We start from the raw sequence: 18,574 nt of genomic DNA, 5'->3' as shown, positions 1-18,574 counted from the left end.
GGCTCTCACACACACAGGCGAACGAAAGTTGGCCACCCAATAATATAAGCGCCAACTTGTCATTTTAGCCTAGCTCCACCTTAACTAAACAAACAAACAAAGTGGTGCACACACACTGGCGCACGCATTGGCGATAGGTGTGCGGTGTGTGTGGTGGGTGGTGAGTTTGAAGCCAGCGCAAAGCTCACCACGATTTGGGGGAGCCAAAGTTGGCGGTTGAAATTCGAAGAGCTCAGAGCAAGTTTGCTCCGCGCCGCGTTCAAACGTGCTACGGTGTGAAACGCTTCGTTTTTTACTTTTAATTTTTATTTCGATTCAGTTTTTAAACATAAAAAAAAAAAAATAAACAAGAAAAATAACAAAAAAATAAAATAATAAAAACAAATATTAGTTGACTTACTTCGTTAATTTCCTTACGTTTCGTTACGTTGCGTTTTCCGCGTTTCTGCGCTAACCGGCGTTTTCTGCGCATGCGTGCAGTGCGTTCATTGCGTTTACATTGCGTGCTGCAAGCTAGTGTTTGTGTTGGTGCGACGCTTTAAATGGCGTTTTAAGTGAAATTAAAATGACGGATGTGCTGTAATTTGCACACTCACGCTCGCTCAATAAATACAACAAAAGCAAGAATCAAGAGGAATAAATAATAACAACACACGCTGTTTGGTGGGGCGTTGTGCATACACACACATACTATACATAAATATTTTGTAGCATGTGCCTTAGTTGATCGAATTAAGTGCGAGTTTTATAGCGCCCGCGGGACCGGGAACTGCAATTGACTGCCGGCCGACTGAGCAACCGGAAATGCAAGCACCCCTCATCCCCTCTACCATCCCTGCTTTCCACCACCCAAACAACAACAACAAGTGTAACACCCCCGCCCAGGAAACGGCGGCAATAAGTGCTAATAAGTGAGCCGCAGACTATAACTAAAACCGGATGCAGGGCCACTAGTAATTGCCAATTTTAGTCTTTAGTCGTCTCCCTACTGAATTTTGTTCTTCTCTTTGAACAATTGGAAAAATCTGTTGGTTTTTTGGATTTTAGTTTTTCCATTTTTTTTTAGTCATGCTTAGGCGACTCATAATATATTTGCCTAAGTAACTTCGTCACGCACTGCGCGCGCGCTGCATTCGTTACACCACTAAAATGCGGCTTTTGCTTCTGCTACGGTGGCCCCCCTCCCAAAAAAGGGTCGCCCCCCTGCGCCATCGAAACGCCGCCAGTTGAAGGCACACACAAAAACAAGCAACAGAAAATAAATAAAAATAAAAATAAATAATACAAAGAAGCGCAGGCGAAGAAAATAAAGGGGCACAAAAACCCAAGGTGCGTTGCACTCGTTTTGTCATTGATTCCGCGGATGCGAAATAGCATGCGGCAGTTGCAAGAGAGAAAAAAGAAGCCAACGGGCAACAGCTGCTGCGACAAAAGCCAGGCCAAAAGCAAAAGCCAAAACCAAAACAGCGATTATTTCAAGCATCCGCCTCCACTTTCCCCCCACAACCCTCCACCACCCCCCGCTCTGCAAAACTGGCAACGGAAAAACCCTTGCTGCCTGTCTTTTGTAACGTGGCCAGAACGTTGCCAGGCAATTATTATTTTGTAAGACGTTTTACAATTTAATGGTTTTCATGGTAAGTACAACGCCAACGCCATATGCCATGCGCTCCCCTTTCCATCCTGGTTTCTTGGTCCACCTCTTCTGACCCTGTCAGCCGAAAGTTTGTTTTGGTGACTCTCGAGGGTTAAGGGGTCACGAGGGGTCAAGACACCAAGAGAGACGGGGGTCTGACACCACGCAACCTGTTGCATTTGCGGACAGGAAGAAAGGGGCAAGGAAAACGCTCTTAATTCCCTGTTTGTGCTTCTCTTTGCAGAATGGACTTGGATCCGACCCTCTGTCAGCAAAGGAGGTGAGTTCGCGAGTTAACTTAGATGCTAGCGATAAGAACTGGGTGAAAAAGACTGGCTAAACACTAAGTATCTCACAATTACAAGTGTTATCATGTTTATCATTGGGAATATATTTACTTTATTTGACTAGCACCCATTTCGATTATTACCATAAAGTTTACATATTTGGAAAATCTAAAAATACATTTTTTTAAAAACTCGCAAAATTGGAATAGTTGAATCATTAGTTTTTCTAACAATCACATTAATTTTTTTTTGTCCCACTCTAATTTTTTTCTTTATTCCTCAACAAATTAGAATATATGTATAACTTGAAATATAGCATTTAATACTAATACTATACAAAATTAATTATGGCAACGGGAAGTTCAAGTTTCAAACGATTTGTTAAAACCTTAACGTTCACCTAAAGCTTTTAAAATTAAATCAGATTAATAAATATTAATTAAATGACCTTAGTTAACTGAAACTTTGGAATTGGATTAGTTTCCAATAATATTAAAAGGTCTACATAAAAGTCTAAAAACAAAATTTTCCCACTCAGAAGTCCACAAAAACATGAATAATGTAATTAAAATCTAAAGCTCTTCTTAAATTTAATTGCAACTGCACCCAGGTTATTTCGATTTTCCTTGCCTCCAAGTAATTGTTATTGCGTGCAATTTGTCTTCCATATCAGTTAAATACAACTCATTAGGGCCGATAAGTTTCACGAGCAACAATTACGGCCAAAAAAAAAGCTCTATCAATTAGGCCCCGAGAAGAGTGAAATATTTTCATGTTAGCGATACACTTCAGGCCATTCGAAATGACAATTGCGAAGGAATTCCCAGTGGGCCAATTCGTTTGGATGCCCCATAAAACCCATCCCATCCCATCAGTCTGCCTCAAAGGCGAAAGCCGTCAGCCAGCACAGCCAGTAGCAGCAATCAGAAAACAGAAAACCACATACCAAGCGTAAGACAATCCATAAAATTGAGTTCCATCGGGTCTACAAAGGGGGGAAATCGGAGCCAACTAATGTCCCGACCATCATTCTATCAATTGCGGCGCCTATGAGAAATTTCAGCACGTCCCAACACAAATTAGCAGATCGGAGGCTGCAGCGCCCCATAACAATATCATAAAGAATGGAACGGTATTGGGAGGGGGGATCGGGGGAATCAATATCTATATAACAATAAATCAGCGCGGGCAATTAGAGGGTAAAGTAAACGGGGGCTAAGAAATATAAATATAAATACCTTCGGACAGGGGCCAACATCAGTCGCATATCAATTGCAATCTCCATCGTCGATCGCCAATAGCCGCTTCTCCCATCTCGATTTCGATCGGGATCGGAATCGGGATCTCGATCCAGATTTCTATCTAGATTTCGATCTCTGCTGCTGCCGGCCAATGAAGTTGTTGTTGTCAATGTTGTGGGCCATAAAAAAAAGAGCCAAAAAAGAGCCCCGCGGCTGCCATTCGACACAATCGAAGACAAACTATCTAATCTAATGCTGGCAATGAGCATTTGTTTGTATAAATAACTGCATGGCAGTAAGCGGCGACAGCGGTAAACAACTGCTCAAATCGCGTGGCCAAGTTCTGGGTTCTCCTCGTAGTCCCCCCACCTCCCGCCTTGAAAAACCCCCCTTGAAGGCATGCCCACCCCACCATATTTTCGCCCACTCGCCACTGACATTTTTTCATAATTTGCGCTACAAGCCTGACAATTGTCGTTGTTGCCCACTGGGCACACACTCTGCATCCATGGATCTTGGCTTGGTTGTTCGCCGTCTTGGTTGTCGCTAGCTGGTTGTTGTTGGTGTTGCTGGCGTTGTTCGCGACCGTGTTGCTGGCATCAGGCTGGATACCCTGGCTACCCTGCAAGTGGAATAGGGTTACTTGGGTTAACCGAGTTGACTGGTTAAAAGGATAGTCTTCTTTGCACTAATAGGATAACTTAATTTAAACCAATTCTGGGATACATGATATTCTTTGATTAAGATGAAGAACCATCTATACCAAACATGAGTTTTTGATTATTTATTTAATAAAGATTTATATATTACTGGTTTAAGACATTAGGAGCATTGGTTAGGTTTTCATTGTTTTTATAATTTTTTTTTTTAATTTCCAATTTATAAAATCTATTTTTTGTATTACTAAGAATTATTAAAAAAGAAAAAGAAGATTATCGGAAGAAGCGACATGGATAGGCTTTTGAGTTTAAGATTTCCAAGAGATTGCAATCAGATAGTGTTTCATACTTTCTATAACTAAAAAAATTTTCATATCAATTAATCATTTATTAAAAACTGTTTTTTGGTAATCTTTCTGAAGTATGTAATTAATATGTGTTTTATGTCTTCAAAGACTGCTTCTCAATATAAATTTTAGCTACTTCTGTTCCGTATATGCCAGCACCCTGAGAACATTAAATAGTTGTAAATTTTATTCAAAAGTAGAGTTTAAAACACAATGCTATCGTTAAAAATAACTTGCCTGTATTTAAGCTTCATAAATTAAACGAACGCTTGGTTTTTAAGCTTTTTGTAGGCACTGTATGGTAACTCGTGGTCCGAAACACCCTTTAAATATATTGTAAACCTCATTTAAATAATACTGCAAAGTGTTGGCTCTAGCACCCCCTCCCCTTAACCCCCCTGCCCCCCTCTAAAATGCATATGCAGTGCCAAATTAAAATTTATCCATTTTATGGCGCTGCGGGCAGCTCATAACTGTTTCTTTGTTATTTATGCGGCGATTTTTTTTTTTTTGGTTTTTATTGCCGTTAGTTTATTGGCTAAAGATTTCGTAAGCGCATGAAATGCGCAACAATTGTGGTTTTTCGGTTTCTTCCCACTTATCTCTATACGATCTGCCATATGGAGTAAGAAAGATATCGACGGAAGTCATTTGCGGTTGTTCCAGGTAGATGAATTCAATAAGCAAACAGCTCCCAAACACGCACGCTCCATCCACACTTTTCCCATTGGATCTTTTCCCTTTGAAAAACCCCCCGTAGATAGAGTTCTTTAACCATCCACAACACTTTCGCCCATCAACAACATTTTGTCAAACTTGATTAGCCAAAAGCAGCGCTTATGACTCTATTGTTCAGCTGCATATATTATAGCCCATAATATAGTAAGTCTCCCCCGCTGACCGGCGATAAACAATATTGATGACGATGCTGATAATCTTTTTAATTTCTTTTCGATCCACAGGCAGAGGGCCCTCCGGTTCAGGTTGAACCAGTTGATTTGAGCTTACGTTCGCCGCGCGGTAAGTTGCTAATTATACGCTATCTAAGTTGACTCAACCTGAACTCATGTGCGGAGTTTAGTAAACGGACAGGGCCGAAAACAATTAATCAATGAAATGGCCGCCACAAGTTGATCACTTGAAAAAAGAAGGTCAGCCAGATAGAAAATACCGGAGGTCTAGAAAAAATTAGGTACAAAACCAATTTGCATTTCTCCTCTAATGAAGTTGAACTTTTTTTGGGCATAGAGTGCTTAAAAGATGGTATTTTGGGAACACAAATGGTGGGTGGAGTGAAAGGTAAAAATAGAAAAATAGTTTTGAGACAATTTATTCAAAATTTAGATGTAAGATATTCTTCTTTTCTTAAAAAATGTAGTTAAGCTTTAAAGAGTCTTAACTTTATTTAAGTAAAATTGGCTTAGGGGCTTATAATTAAAATTTGTCAATAAATCTGAAAATTAATAATAATCAAGCTCTAGAAATGAAGAAGCTTTACTAAAATTAATTAAAATTCATAACATAAAAACGCCAGTAAACAATACCAAATTCCTCTGCCTTTATCTTCAAGATTTAATCAGATCATAAAAAAGATATTCTTGATCGGCAACAAATGATGAACAAACAGTCCAGCCGATAAGTTAAAGCGCAGCTCGTTTGGAACAATACAGAGATCTATGTTAAAGATATCTATCAGCATTTATATCGACCCATGATCACACTCCCCCCATAAAGAGCCCAACAAACTGAATTCCTTATATCTTCCACGGCCTTATCCCCCCCACCAACCGACTTCTCCGAGATTATCCGGCAATCCCGCAGACAAGTTCAAACAAAAGGGGAGACAAAACGTTAGTCATTGCCTAATGCTCATCAGGCTGGGCCATTCATACGTGAAAGCCTGATGAGTATCGCCGTGTGATCATCAGCAGATCGGTTGTGGGCCCATTAAGTTCATGCTGATTTCGCTGCGAGTATCGCTCTATATCCGACGCCCAGGAACCTGACCCAAAACAAGTGGGGGTTTCTTCGTCGTGTTGGAGAAGAAGAAGTTTTCATTTACCCACTTGACCGATCGAGCGATCGAGCGAACCACCAACTGTTTGACCATTTGACCTTTGCCAGCCTTTCTCTTTGTGTACGAGTATGTGTGTCTGTTTGTGTGTGAAGTTAACAGCAACGCCCCGAAATACCGAAAAAGCCACAAAAAGTTGACTAGATAAATAGATGGTTAGTTATACGGCCATCTACTCACAGCTCCTCAGCCGTAGGGTGCCCAGCGGTACACCTAATTTAATTAAGAAGCCAGAGAGCTTACCTTAAATGGCTATACAGTAAGATTAACAGCTAAAAATCCAAGCTGAAGCTCTGAGCTCTGAGCTCCCCGTTCATTAAAGATATATATCCAAGAGCTAGAGAGCCGGAGCTAAGAAACGTTGTTGTCTCGCCGCGCATATTAATCAATTAGGCATGATATTAGTGAGGGCATCATTAATTTTGTCAATGCGCTCACCTGGCCACAAAAGCTATTTGAGAAGCGCATAGAGAGGCGGCGACGGCAATCTCTCATGCTAATGGTTTATGGCGTGCTACCAAAGCGTCCACAGGTCTAAAAGGTCCACCAAACCAGCGATCCACAGATCCGTGGCGAATGTGTTAAATAGCGTTAAAATTTGTAAAACAAACGGCACATAATGGTTCGGGTTAATTTCCAACCTTAACGGTCATCCAAAAAAAAAACCACCCGAGACGAGGCGAACTGAGATTTTTCGGCACACATAAATTATGGGTTTTAAATAATTATGCAATTAGCCAGCATAGCGATAGATAGCCTCAAATTGCCAATGAATGGAGGGCAAAGCCGAAAGGCCCGAGAACCGAGGAGACAGTGCCAAATTCCCACCAACTCTAATTGCAGTTTGGGAGTACTGGAGAGGTGAGAGCTGGTGAGCTGGCTGAGGAGCTGGGAAGCCAGGGACTGCAACTACAACTTGATTTATTTAAGCTACCCAAACAGCCCATAAATAAAGCTGTTGAACTAGCCACCATTCCAGGAGCGGAGCGAAGTGAAGGGTGAGCTGAGAGAAGGGTGGAGCTGAAGAGCAGGAGAGTCTCTAAGCTGAGCCTGGGACATCCACAGTGCCTTACCCAAAAATGAGAAAAAAAAGCACAGCACAACATCTTACAATCCCACACCACCTCTGCCGGAGCCACTGCTTCATTGCCGCACCACCGAACCACCAAACAAACCAAACGATCGGCCTCTCGCCACTCAGGGGCATAGGCTTTCCAGGTTAAGTAGATGCGGCGACACGCGGGTCGATCCAGCGAGCGAACGACCTTAAGACGGAGATCCCAACCCGAATTTGGGAGGGAAAGGGGTCTATAGTGGGGGGGATTCAACCAGGCGACGATGTCGGAGCATCCACGGCATCTATCGAATGATATGCAACATTTAGTGAAGTGCTCGAGTACCCAAGCAGGGGCTAGGGCATATTGATGGCAAGGTGAAAATGTGACAGGCAGGTGGGCGCAGGTTTGGGGAATCGGTTTAAAAGGAAATCATGATCGATGAGTGATGGCGGTGTTATATTTAGTAATCTAGGCAAACGCAAACCGGCAGCTAAAGACCACAGAATAATATTAGCATAATTCATTCCATTAGTAGGAATATATTGAAAATCATTCGTGACTTGGCTAAATAAATTATTACATTTTAAGCGAGATCATCTTTAAAACCTAATATTGCTAATTTCCATTTTAACTATTTTTTTCCCTTGAGCATTTAAAAAAATGCTATAAAAGATCAGTTAATTAAACAAGTTTTTACCATTATTGTTTCATAGAGAACTTAATATTAATATTTCTCACCTCAATGAACTTCAACCCTTGTATATTTTATATCAGTGTTAGAAATAGTTTACTATAAACATTTTATAGAGAACAAATTGGTCTAACCCCACAACTCCTTAATAAAAACTCGTGTTACCGTTGCTGCACTTCATCGATTCGGGGATCTAGCTGGGCTGCTGATTTGGCAAATGCATCTGCATCTGCTGCTCCCTCAGCGATAGGATGGCCAACTGAAGCCAGATCTCATAATCGCTGGCGGCTCCCAGCGACCTGGAGAGTGGAGACTCCGCCAGCTGGCCTCGCCCAGATCTACCAGATCCCCCAATCCCAGATTCCAGATCCGAGATCCCAGATCTTCAGGCCCGCACAATGCGATTTCGAGGGGGAATATACTCACATTCAGCAGAAGAAGGGGCGTTTGGACGGGCCGTGGTGATTGTTTTTTAATTATGCTTCAGCTGACACCCGGGCAGATGACCATTGAAGATGGGTAGAGGGGGCTAGAGATGGTCTGGAAAACTGAAAACTGGGTGGAGACCCCAGAGATCCGTGTCTCTGGGCCTGGTTAACATGGCGCGTATGTAGCGCATCGAGTTGACTTGACTTGACTTGACTGAGTGACTGTGACTGGCTTTTGAGGTTATGTGAAAGGTCAAGTTCGTGATCGCATTCAAACATTTTTGCCAACCACTCATCTCGCTGCGCAGATCGGGCCCAGAGACCAGAGACTATAGACCAGGCCCAGACCAGAGGAGACGGAGTCTTAGACCCGGGAGTAGAGTGCAAGGAACACGAGTGTGAGTCGCCGCCGAAAAAACAGAAAAAAAACCAAAAAAAAAAACAGAAGAGAGAGAAGAAATACCCGACCCAAGCGACGTCGCATCGTAGAAAAATTGAAGATGAGCGTGCCACCACCACGCCACGATTCTGCCATTCCCGTCTCTGTCTCTGTAGACCCCATCCTCATCCTCATCACCATCCCATCCCCTTACCCATCTATATCCCCTGTTTCTGTCCCAGCCCTATCCCCCATCGCAATCCCCATCTGGCGGAGATCCCACCGCCATATCCCGCCGCCCTCGCCGGAACCGAATTGAGTGAATGTAAACTGTGGTTTACTTGTTTCCAGCGTTGTCATAGTAATTTTTCTGCACTATAACAACGGCCAGCGTCGCCTCCAACAACATCGAAATATGCACAGAGAGAAATAACTAATTAGAATAATGGCTATTCTAATTTGAAGACACATATCAAACTTTAAGTTTAAATGAAAAATAATATAAGCTACGGGCAGGAAATTTAAATAATTAAAAGCGATTTGTATTTGGTCAGATGTTAAAGAGATATTTAATAAAAATGTTTCTTCTTAAATTGATTAGTAAAACATTTTTAAAGGATTAATTATATACGTTGGCGGTATTTTGAGAGAATTTGAAAGAAATACCTTATAAGAACAGGTAAATATTATTGGTGGTACATTAAACAGATAAGTTCTAACATTATCTCAAGACATGAAATTTAAAATATAGATATCAATTCTATAGACATTTTTGAGGAATTGGATTTTTAAAACTTGTATTATTATATATACTTATTATATGAAGTTAAACTTCCGAAGTTAAACTTTATATAATTATGAATCAGAAAATTATTTAATTAAATGAATGATATTGCTACTAGTTTTTATTCTCTGTGCACAAACTTTGGGGTGCTCTCTGATGTTCGGTGGCAGCACTCACCCGAAAACATTGAAACAAGCGGAGAAAAATGGAGATGCTGATGACACTGGAGACACGTTGTCTCTGGCAATCGTGCAACTGACACACCACCACCACCGACGGCACCACCAGCACCGCCAGTACACCACTAGTACACCACCAAAGCCACCAGTACACACCGGCAACAAAATGCTAGACAGCATATGCCACACGAAGTTTTGAAAAGATTACACTGGACAACAGGCGACGCGGATGGTTGGGGTGCGGCCAACTGGAATTTTTGGGAGGGGAAGATGATTTGGCAATTGGTAATTGAAAGTTTATGCAAACAGTAATTTCAATGCTCTTTGGGTGGAGACAAGTCTCTTGGAAATCTTCGGTAGCTGGACAATGTTTGGCTTAATCTATGAATTTTATTAATTTAGAAAGTTTTATTAAATATTTAATTTTTAAAGATTTCTCCTCAAACCATAGAACTAAAAAACAATATTACGTTTCTAAAATCTAGAACATATACCTACAGTATTTAAAAATCTTAATGAATCAAGAAGAAATAATCGTAAAAGCACTTCAGTTCACTTGAATAAAGTTACTTTCTTTCCAAGCCAAGATTAAAAGTCTTTCAGAGGGCACCTGCTCTATAGAGAGCGAGAGCCCCCAACTCTTCGATATCCCGGGGCTAATCAAAAGTCCCTCTTTAACCCGGTAAGCCCGGTGCCCTGCATCTGGGCGAGCATAAATCAAAGTGCCAACCGGAGGTGGAAACCAAACCTGTTGCACAGTGTTCTCCCGCGTGCGCATCTTCTCAGAGCCAGTCAAAAAAATTACTAACCAAAAAAACCAAAAAAAAAGCAGAAAAAAGAGGATCATGCGAAGAGATCCAACCGAAAAATATACAAGGAAACAAGGAGGCAACAACCACGCAGTCAAAGTCGCAGACAACACAACATAACATCCACACCACACCAAAGTAGATCCACGCTTTCGTGAGCAAACAATTCGAAAGCTGACAACGACTTGGAAGAGATCTCTCGGCGAAGATCGATTCGTGTTAGTCATCACAGTCGCAACTCGACCCACACGAATCATAATGAGGCTCTGGGGCTGCTCCTCAAAACTGTGCCATTTATCGGATCGATAAGGCCGAAAACCAAAAACCGATTGCATCTAAGGATCTCGGTTCCGTTGGGTTTCCCAAGATCTTTTCGTGTAGCTCATTAGCCTGGCAAGCTAATTTCGCAAGCCACAGACAATGCCCCCAGTAAAAAACCAAAAAAAAAATAAAAATAGTAAAAAACAGAGGCAAGCTGGCTGCATATTTATTGGTCATAAGTGCGGCAAGCTCAGAGACAAACCGAGAAACAGATAGTAAAAAATTCAGCAAGCAAAAAATATTTGAAAATTTGTCTCCGACTCCAGTTGCATAGCAATCGCATATTAGCAATTTGCATTGTCTACTGGAGCACACTTGGTCGGTCTGCCGAATAAGTTGAAAATGCGGCACTGGTTTACTCGTACCTTTCCAATAGGTGTATGTTTTGGGTCCCCCTTTATTTTTGTTCGGAGCTGTGAAAAAGAATTCTCGGAGCAGCGTCTACAAATCGTGCAACGGCAGCAGCTCGCTCTTCGTGTTTGCCAAACAAAAAAATTTGACTCATGACTTCGGGAGCAACAAAAAAGAGGGGGAAAAAATAACAGCAAAATAAAACAAAGTAAGGTAACAAAACCGAGCAACCACCCACCCATCCACCATTCACATCCTTTTTTGGCCTGCTCCTGGCTTTGCTACACTTTTGGTTTTGCTCAAATTAGTCCGTGCATGCGGCGGGGAATGTTTCTACAAATTAACGCCAATTTCGTATCACGTTATTAATAGTTAACCATTAAATTGACCGCCCCCAACTCAGATCATTATCTGTTTTCGGCGGCTAAGGCTAACAAGGCTAACCGGCAGCAGCAGCAACAACAAAGCCTTAAGACCGACCACACTGTGATTCCTTTTCGGCCAAAATTGGTCTTGCGGTCTCTGGTCTGTTGGCCCGAATGCAGCTGTTGGTTAACCGTATGGCCAACAGCCGAACCAACGAACGTCTTGCCTTAATTATCTGGAGGAGCAAGAAAAAAAAAATAAAATAAACTAAAGTAAATACAAATATCTACATATAGACTTAATGCAGGATGCCTGCAAATATCAGAAGTTTTTTCTGGGGGGATGAGGAGGCGGTGGAGCAGCTGCGGTCGCGTCACCTTTGTTTACCGTATCGAGCGATAAGCTTGTTAACTGTTAACCAAATCTGTAGCGGCCGATGCAATAAACATCGAAGCTGCCCGACCAGCCAACTTGGCCAGCAAACTTGGAGAACGCCCACCAACTTGGATCAACCATGGCCATGTGCACCAGGCTAATTCCTCAATGAACTCCAAAACGGCTAATTAAGTCCCAGATTCAGATTAGAGATGCTAAAGGCCGGGAGATGAGATAGCGATCTCAATGTGAAGGTGGGCTATCCTGAGAAAGGAACTTTGACTCTTATCGCTAAATACTTTAAACGAGGGAAGGTGTAGGGAAAGTTATTTACTATAATAGATAAATTACCTTAGGAAGTAAAAAAGAGAAGAATGCTGAGAATGGGTTGCCTAAATAAAATATCTTATCAACAGAAAAAGTTTTAGATTTAAAATGGTAACAAACAAATGCTTATGAAAAGTTGTTGTTAAATTGTTTTAAATTTAATATCGTATTATTACAAATTATATTAAGAATGTCTTGAATACAAATAAAGCTCTGTAATTTTTTAATTAAATAGTAAATTAAAGCTAAGATTATAAAATTTTTTTTTTCACAAGAGATTAAATGGAAAAAACCTAATATATTGTTTCTAAAATTGTTTGAATAATTACAGGGCCTTTTTTATATTTCTTTCCTTCAATTATTACTTCAGCTGAAGTAATTTTTAATATTTTGTTCTTAATTACTTAACATAAATTTCCGTTAGAACCATTCTTAGACATCATCATCGTCTAATTTAAATAAATTCATAGATTGATCGAGTTTTGTTCTCATGATACACCTCTGAATGCTTTAATTTAATCCATGCCATCGATTCCGTGTCAAGTGTCCATCGCTAAGTCATGTGTAAACGGCGAACCGACTGCAAACCGACTGCAAATCGACTGCGACCTGGGCTGCAGCGATGCATTAAGATAAACAAATGCGGATCGAAATCGGATAATGTCATGTAGCCATGTCATATGTTAGGCCGGCAAAAAAGCTCTAAACTGGAGCACTAAGTCAAGCAAAAACCAAGCTGACAAAAGACAAAAAACAGAGGGGAAAAACAAAAAAAGCAGAAAGAAAAAAAACATTCTTATCGATTACACCTGAGACCTCAATCAATAAATTGATTGTTAGCGATCAGTTTAAGGCAGGCAGGCAATGCGGAGCTCCATCGTTCCATCGCATGTGCTCAGCATACAAAAGAGTTTTTCCTCGTCGCCGGTTGTTTGGTGTTTTGGTGTTTGTGGTTGTTGTTGACTTTGCTGCTGGTCGGCTCTTAAGATAAGCCGCCTGGTGGCTGCCGAACGCTCTCCGGCGGAGGCCCGTTCTTCAGATTCAGCCAGGGTCTTAGCCAGATCTTGGGCCTCAAACCCAGACTCAGACTCAGACTCAGCCTGAGACTAAGACCAAAACTCAACCTGAGCCTGAGCCTGAGCCCGGGTCCAAGCACTTTGATCGCTGCATCGCGATAGGCCAGAGCAGCGATTGGACCAAGTCCAAGCGGACCAGGCGGCGTTGTTAGGAAGTCGTCGTTGTCGTTTGCTGGACTGTTTGTTTGTTTGCTGGTTGCACTGTCAAAAAATTATTCAGATAATTAGATTTTTATTTTTAATAAATTTAAACGTGTCAAAGACTTGACAACTTTTTAACAAAATTAATCAAGCTAATTTCTACTAAATTTGAATTATATTAATTGAATAATTTAAAATTTTAAGACATTTATCTTCAAAAATAAAAAAAATTTGGCAAACAACTTTATATTTATGACACGATTTAAAGTAAAGCAACTCTCATTTCCAATAAACTACAGATTTATATTAAAAAGTAATTATAATATGGAGGAAACGGTCTTACAGCTTCTGAAAATTTTAAGAACATATAAAACTTTTAAAATAAAAAAAATCTGTTTGTTGAAAATTAATAAAATCTCAAACGGACTTTATAAATATTCGTACACAAATACATTAGGGGTAAATTGTATCCAGTTGTTTTTTTCCACACTCTTATCTTTCATAAACCAATTTCAACTTCTCTCTTCCCGATAACAAAATAATTTTTTCAAAATCAAATATTTTTTTGAAACTTTTTCCTTCAGTGTAGCTCAGTTTTCGTCCATCGTGGCACACTGTTGTTGTTTCATTTCATTCGGGGCATAAAGCAAGATTTGTGTAAATGTCAGGTGGTAATAGTGACACTGTGCGCCACTTGATTGGTTTTACTTTGGCCAAGAGCCACAGGAAGGCCCCTCGCCCATCTCTCTGTCTCTCTCCCTCTTCCTCTGCCCCTCTTTCTATCTCCCTCTCGCCGTGTGTGTGCCAATTTTTCGTTGTTGGTGCTTTTATGGTCGCAAGGTTGTTACGGTTCTCGGCGGTTGTTAGCATTTCTTTAATTGGCTCATTTTCGCGGCACATGTTCAGAAAATAAACAGAAGTCCAACAAAAATTTATTGCAAGTAAATTAAAACTTATATAAAAACGGAGAACTCCGCTGCAATCGCATCGCAGCCATCAATTAAACATGTAAATAGATTTCCACAAACATCAGGTCCCATGTGGCGTATGAGTAATGTCCGTAGGTTTTCAGTTGACAGTTTGTCCCGTTGTCGAAATGAAAAGAATTCGGTTGTTGCATTCGATTGTCAGTTGAAATAATGGCTTTAAAATGGTATTTAAGATCCGTGTGTTTTTTGGTGATCATTTGGGAAAAACTATTTAAAGGTGTTGCAACATGGGGTTTTAAAACAAAGTTTTTTTTCACACTTTTTAAAGATTCCTTGTACCCAAAAAATTAGTGTTTGGTCTAAAACAAAGCAACAAATGGTACAAATATGATACCAAATACAATTAACGCTTAAATAGAAATACTTAAATTTTTTATGATTTTTTTTTTTTAAAAACCTTTTTGACAAAAATATTTGTTTTTTAAAATGTATTCGGAAGATTTGTTAACTGGTCAAAACACTAAACAAAGTTCCTGTTTTTGCCATCATTCCTTGATCCTAAAATTTTTCTGTTGGCCGAATGACATAAATTCGCACTCTAAAACCGTTTTCAAGGCTGGGCTACCTTTTCCGATCTTAAACTCTTCCACAAATCTTTCCTTAACATTTACTGCCAAACGTTGATGCTGCAGTGGCCAAATGGGATGAAAATAAAAATAATAAAAGCGATTTAAGAGACGCCCACTGAACGCAGTCCCAGCGGCAACACCCTCACACCCAGCAGCAACATGAGCAGCACAACAGCAACATCAACAACAACAGATCGAAGACAACAACAACAACGAGATCAACAGTTGGTAGTGGAGCCTTGGCAGTCGAGTTGTATTTGTAAATTGAAAGCACACGCTGCGTCATCAAAGTCATTAAACTGTCGACTGCTTACGGAAGTTTTGTTGTTGCACTTGGGTTGCTTGGGTGTTGCTATTGCTTTTTGGGTGTGGATCGCTCTTCTGCGTTTTGTAACTGATATGCGACAAAAGGAACAGCAACAACAAGTCCAGCCAGCGGCATGTGGGAGCATCCAGATCGGCACTGCGAAAAAGAAGAACTAAAATCAAAATCAGATTAATTTTAAATCTTTATTATTTTGAGCATAGAAATCATTATAAATTTAATAATATTTTTTTTAAGTACGTAAGTTGTTTGGATGAAATAAGCAAGTTCTTCATGATAAGCACTGAAAATAGAAATTTAGAAATTTGCCAATTGAATGTATTTTCTGATATTATAAGTATATAATATTCTATTTTATTTTCGCAGTACATTAGTATGTCATGGGAGGTGTGGGTGTAGGTGTAGAATGTGGCAAGCCACTCACTCAGTTGTGGCAGTCGGAAAAAGACTTCATACCTCTCGCTTCCTTAACCTCGATTTGAGTCTGCGATTGGAAGCCAGCTTCAAGTGATTTAAAAAGAAATAATAAATGGGGAAATCCACGAGGTTCGATGATCGGAAATAGGCGATACTCTTACCTTTTTTTTTGGTTGTAAGTTCAACTATGTTAAAATAGTATATAGTATATAATATTGCTATTAAATAGAGAAAGTAAATAATATTTTTTTTAGAAAATATTTGTGGTTTCTTTGAAATTATAATGAACATTTGTAACAGCCTAGCCGATGATTTTTTTAAAACATTAAAGATTTATGAAGATTTAACAAAAACTGGCACCCACCGACATATCTGCTCGTTCGTTTAGTGAAGGGTATGAGATTTTAATAAATGCGGCAAATGCTTAGAGCAGCTCCGGGTTTGGCTCGTCTCCCTCCGACTTGGCACTCTTCCCTCCCCTCGATCGGGTGTGTCTCCCAGCGGCGACAATTTCGCAATTCGCCAGTCGAAGGTGTGTTCTGCCCCTCTAAGCCCCCCTCTTAAAAATGAGAACCCCCTTAGACCCCACAGGTTTTGAACAATTCATTCACTCATTGCAGTCGGTGCATTTCAAACGTAGTCGGCGTTTTAATGACACGCGCAATTGGCTTCGCCTGCCCAATTTGCCAATTTGTCACCGAAAAGTAAAACCGCATCGGGAATTGCCAAATTCTGGATGAATAACGAAATCCGTCTGCAGTCAGCCAGCCAGAAGATGGAGTTGGAGGCCCTATAAGCCGCAGTTCGTCATTCATTCGACTCGGGGAGTGTGACTTTGCTTTAATCGTGACTTTCACAATCAACCTTCAGAAAGGTTTTCGAAGACGACGACGACGAGTAGCGTGTACCAGGCGCAAAATGGGTTGCAGACAGGCAGCAAAGATCCAAGTCCAACAACTCCAGCAACAACAAGAGGAATAAACTAACAACTTTTCAAAGCGTTTACTTTGGCGCTTCATCGAATAATATTTCTCACGTTCTATTTTTTTGTTGCTGCTGCTGAGGCAGATTTTTTTCTGTTTTGTTCCTCCAATTTTTTTTTCTGATTTTGTTTTTGTTTATCTGTTTTTTTTTTTTGGGCACTGGGAGATTGACTCGGTGCAGGGCATCAATAGACAGCCCAGGTCGGATTGGTTTAGTTTATAATTCGATCGCCCATCTGCTTTCTCAGTGCTCTTTTTTTGTGCTGGAGTAATTTTGATCGCTTCGATATTTCGGGGGAACTTTTTCACGACCGACAATGGAATATAAAGCAAGAAAATTGTATTTCATGCATCGGATCTTGTCAAGATTGTCATCGGAAGTGAAGAAAATTCTGGCCATGATCGTTTCCAAGAACTGAGTTTCGGTTGGGCAATTGCTTTGACTTTTATGATGGGAAAAGATGTACATATTATAGCTATTTTTGTATAAATTATCTATTTTATCTCAGTAAGTGACTTAATTATTTTTGCTAAATGGTTAAATTTTTTTTTTTGACATTTTATGGCTAACTATAAATGATTTTACAATAATATCAGCATTTATTTTTTATTTATTCACAGTTTCAACTCTTAATAAATTATCTGAAAAAGTAAATTTTATTAAGGAAACAATCACACTAAATTTTTTAAGTCCAAGACACGAAATAGTTATTATCTTATAATTAAAAATTTTAGTTTAATCTAAAAAAGATCTTAATCATTTTTACCAACTACTTTGACCTACTGAAAATCGCAGCGGGGTCCTTTAATAACCCATACGATTTTGTTTTATTCAGAAATAAAGCTATGACAAGACTAAACTATAATATTTTTATGGCCAGGATAAAACATCAGCCTAGTTTCCCAAATGCATTTATCCACAATTATAATCCAATTAAATTTATGTATCGTTTAATGGGCACGTTAATGGTAATGGGGACATAAAAAACAAGCAGGGAGGAGGGGCAGCACGGAATCCTAAATCAATTTCCTGTCAGCCATCAGCGGAGTTTCATTCAAATTCCTATGTCTGCGGTCTCCGTGGGGATTCAGCGATGGAACACAGAGGAAAGGAACTATGTAAATTCAGGCAATCTCCATTTGGCATTGCCCGTTTGGCCATTCCCATTCATTAGGTGGCCATTTCAATTAAGCCATAAAAGCCGAATCTGAACTGAAGACCAATTTTCCAAATCCATCCCATTCGCAGTCGTACTATTAGAGTATCCACCGCCCCTTTTTCGCCTCCTTTTTCCCCCTCTTGCCATGGGTTTTCCAGCCACAATGTTATTGCCTTTGCATGTTGGAAATCATAAAAATGTTAAATGACAAGCGGGCGCATGTTCATTTTAGCGTTGTCTGTCTGTAGTTGCAGTTGCTGCTGCTGTTGTTGTTGCTGTTGTGTTTGTTCGCATTGTCAAATTGCGATCAAAAACGCAACAAACGAAACATGCCACACGGAGCCTGGCAAGACAGAGTCCCAACCTCTTGGACCAGCAGCATCATGAATCAAAGCCACAAAGCCAAGCCACCATCAAACACTCTAAGCTTTTCGCAGCAACAACATCCCCCACCCCCCTCAAAAATAACAACAACCACAATAACCACAACCACCAGCGACAACCAGAATCAACTGAATGCGTTTTAACGGCTACTTGTCTTTAGCTATTTATTGAAAGGATTTTCAACACTCGCACAGGGAGAGCCAAGGAGATACCTGACT

At 40.3% G+C, this 18,574-nt stretch overlaps 1 protein-coding gene across 2 annotated transcripts in view; it reads left to right on the top strand.

Moving 5' to 3' along the window:
* The first annotated feature begins 503 nt into the window (after positions 1-503).
* LOC108061747 (Krueppel-like factor luna) overlaps positions 504-18,574 on the top strand; it is a 39,369-nt gene continuing 21,298 nt past the window's right edge. Inside the window, exons 1-4 of one of the 2 annotated variants that reach the window (XM_070213863.1) lie at positions 504-953; positions 1,067-1,637; positions 1,881-1,916; positions 5,133-5,190. In XM_070213863.1, coding sequence (XP_070069964.1) covers positions 1,626-1,637; positions 1,881-1,916; positions 5,133-5,190 — 106 coding nt within the window. In that variant the 5' untranslated portion in view covers positions 504-953; positions 1,067-1,625. Of the gene's footprint in view, positions 1,638-1,880; positions 1,917-5,132; positions 5,191-18,574 lie in introns of both variants that reach the window. The other variant, XM_070213862.1, reaches the window with a different exon arrangement.

The sequence above is a fragment of the Drosophila takahashii genome, chromosome 2R (genome assembly GCF_030179915.1).
Source record: "Drosophila takahashii strain IR98-3 E-12201 chromosome 2R, DtakHiC1v2, whole genome shotgun sequence".
NCBI lineage: Eukaryota > Metazoa > Arthropoda > Insecta > Diptera > Drosophilidae > Drosophila > Drosophila takahashii.
This window is presented reverse-complemented; position numbering and strand designations above follow the sequence as displayed.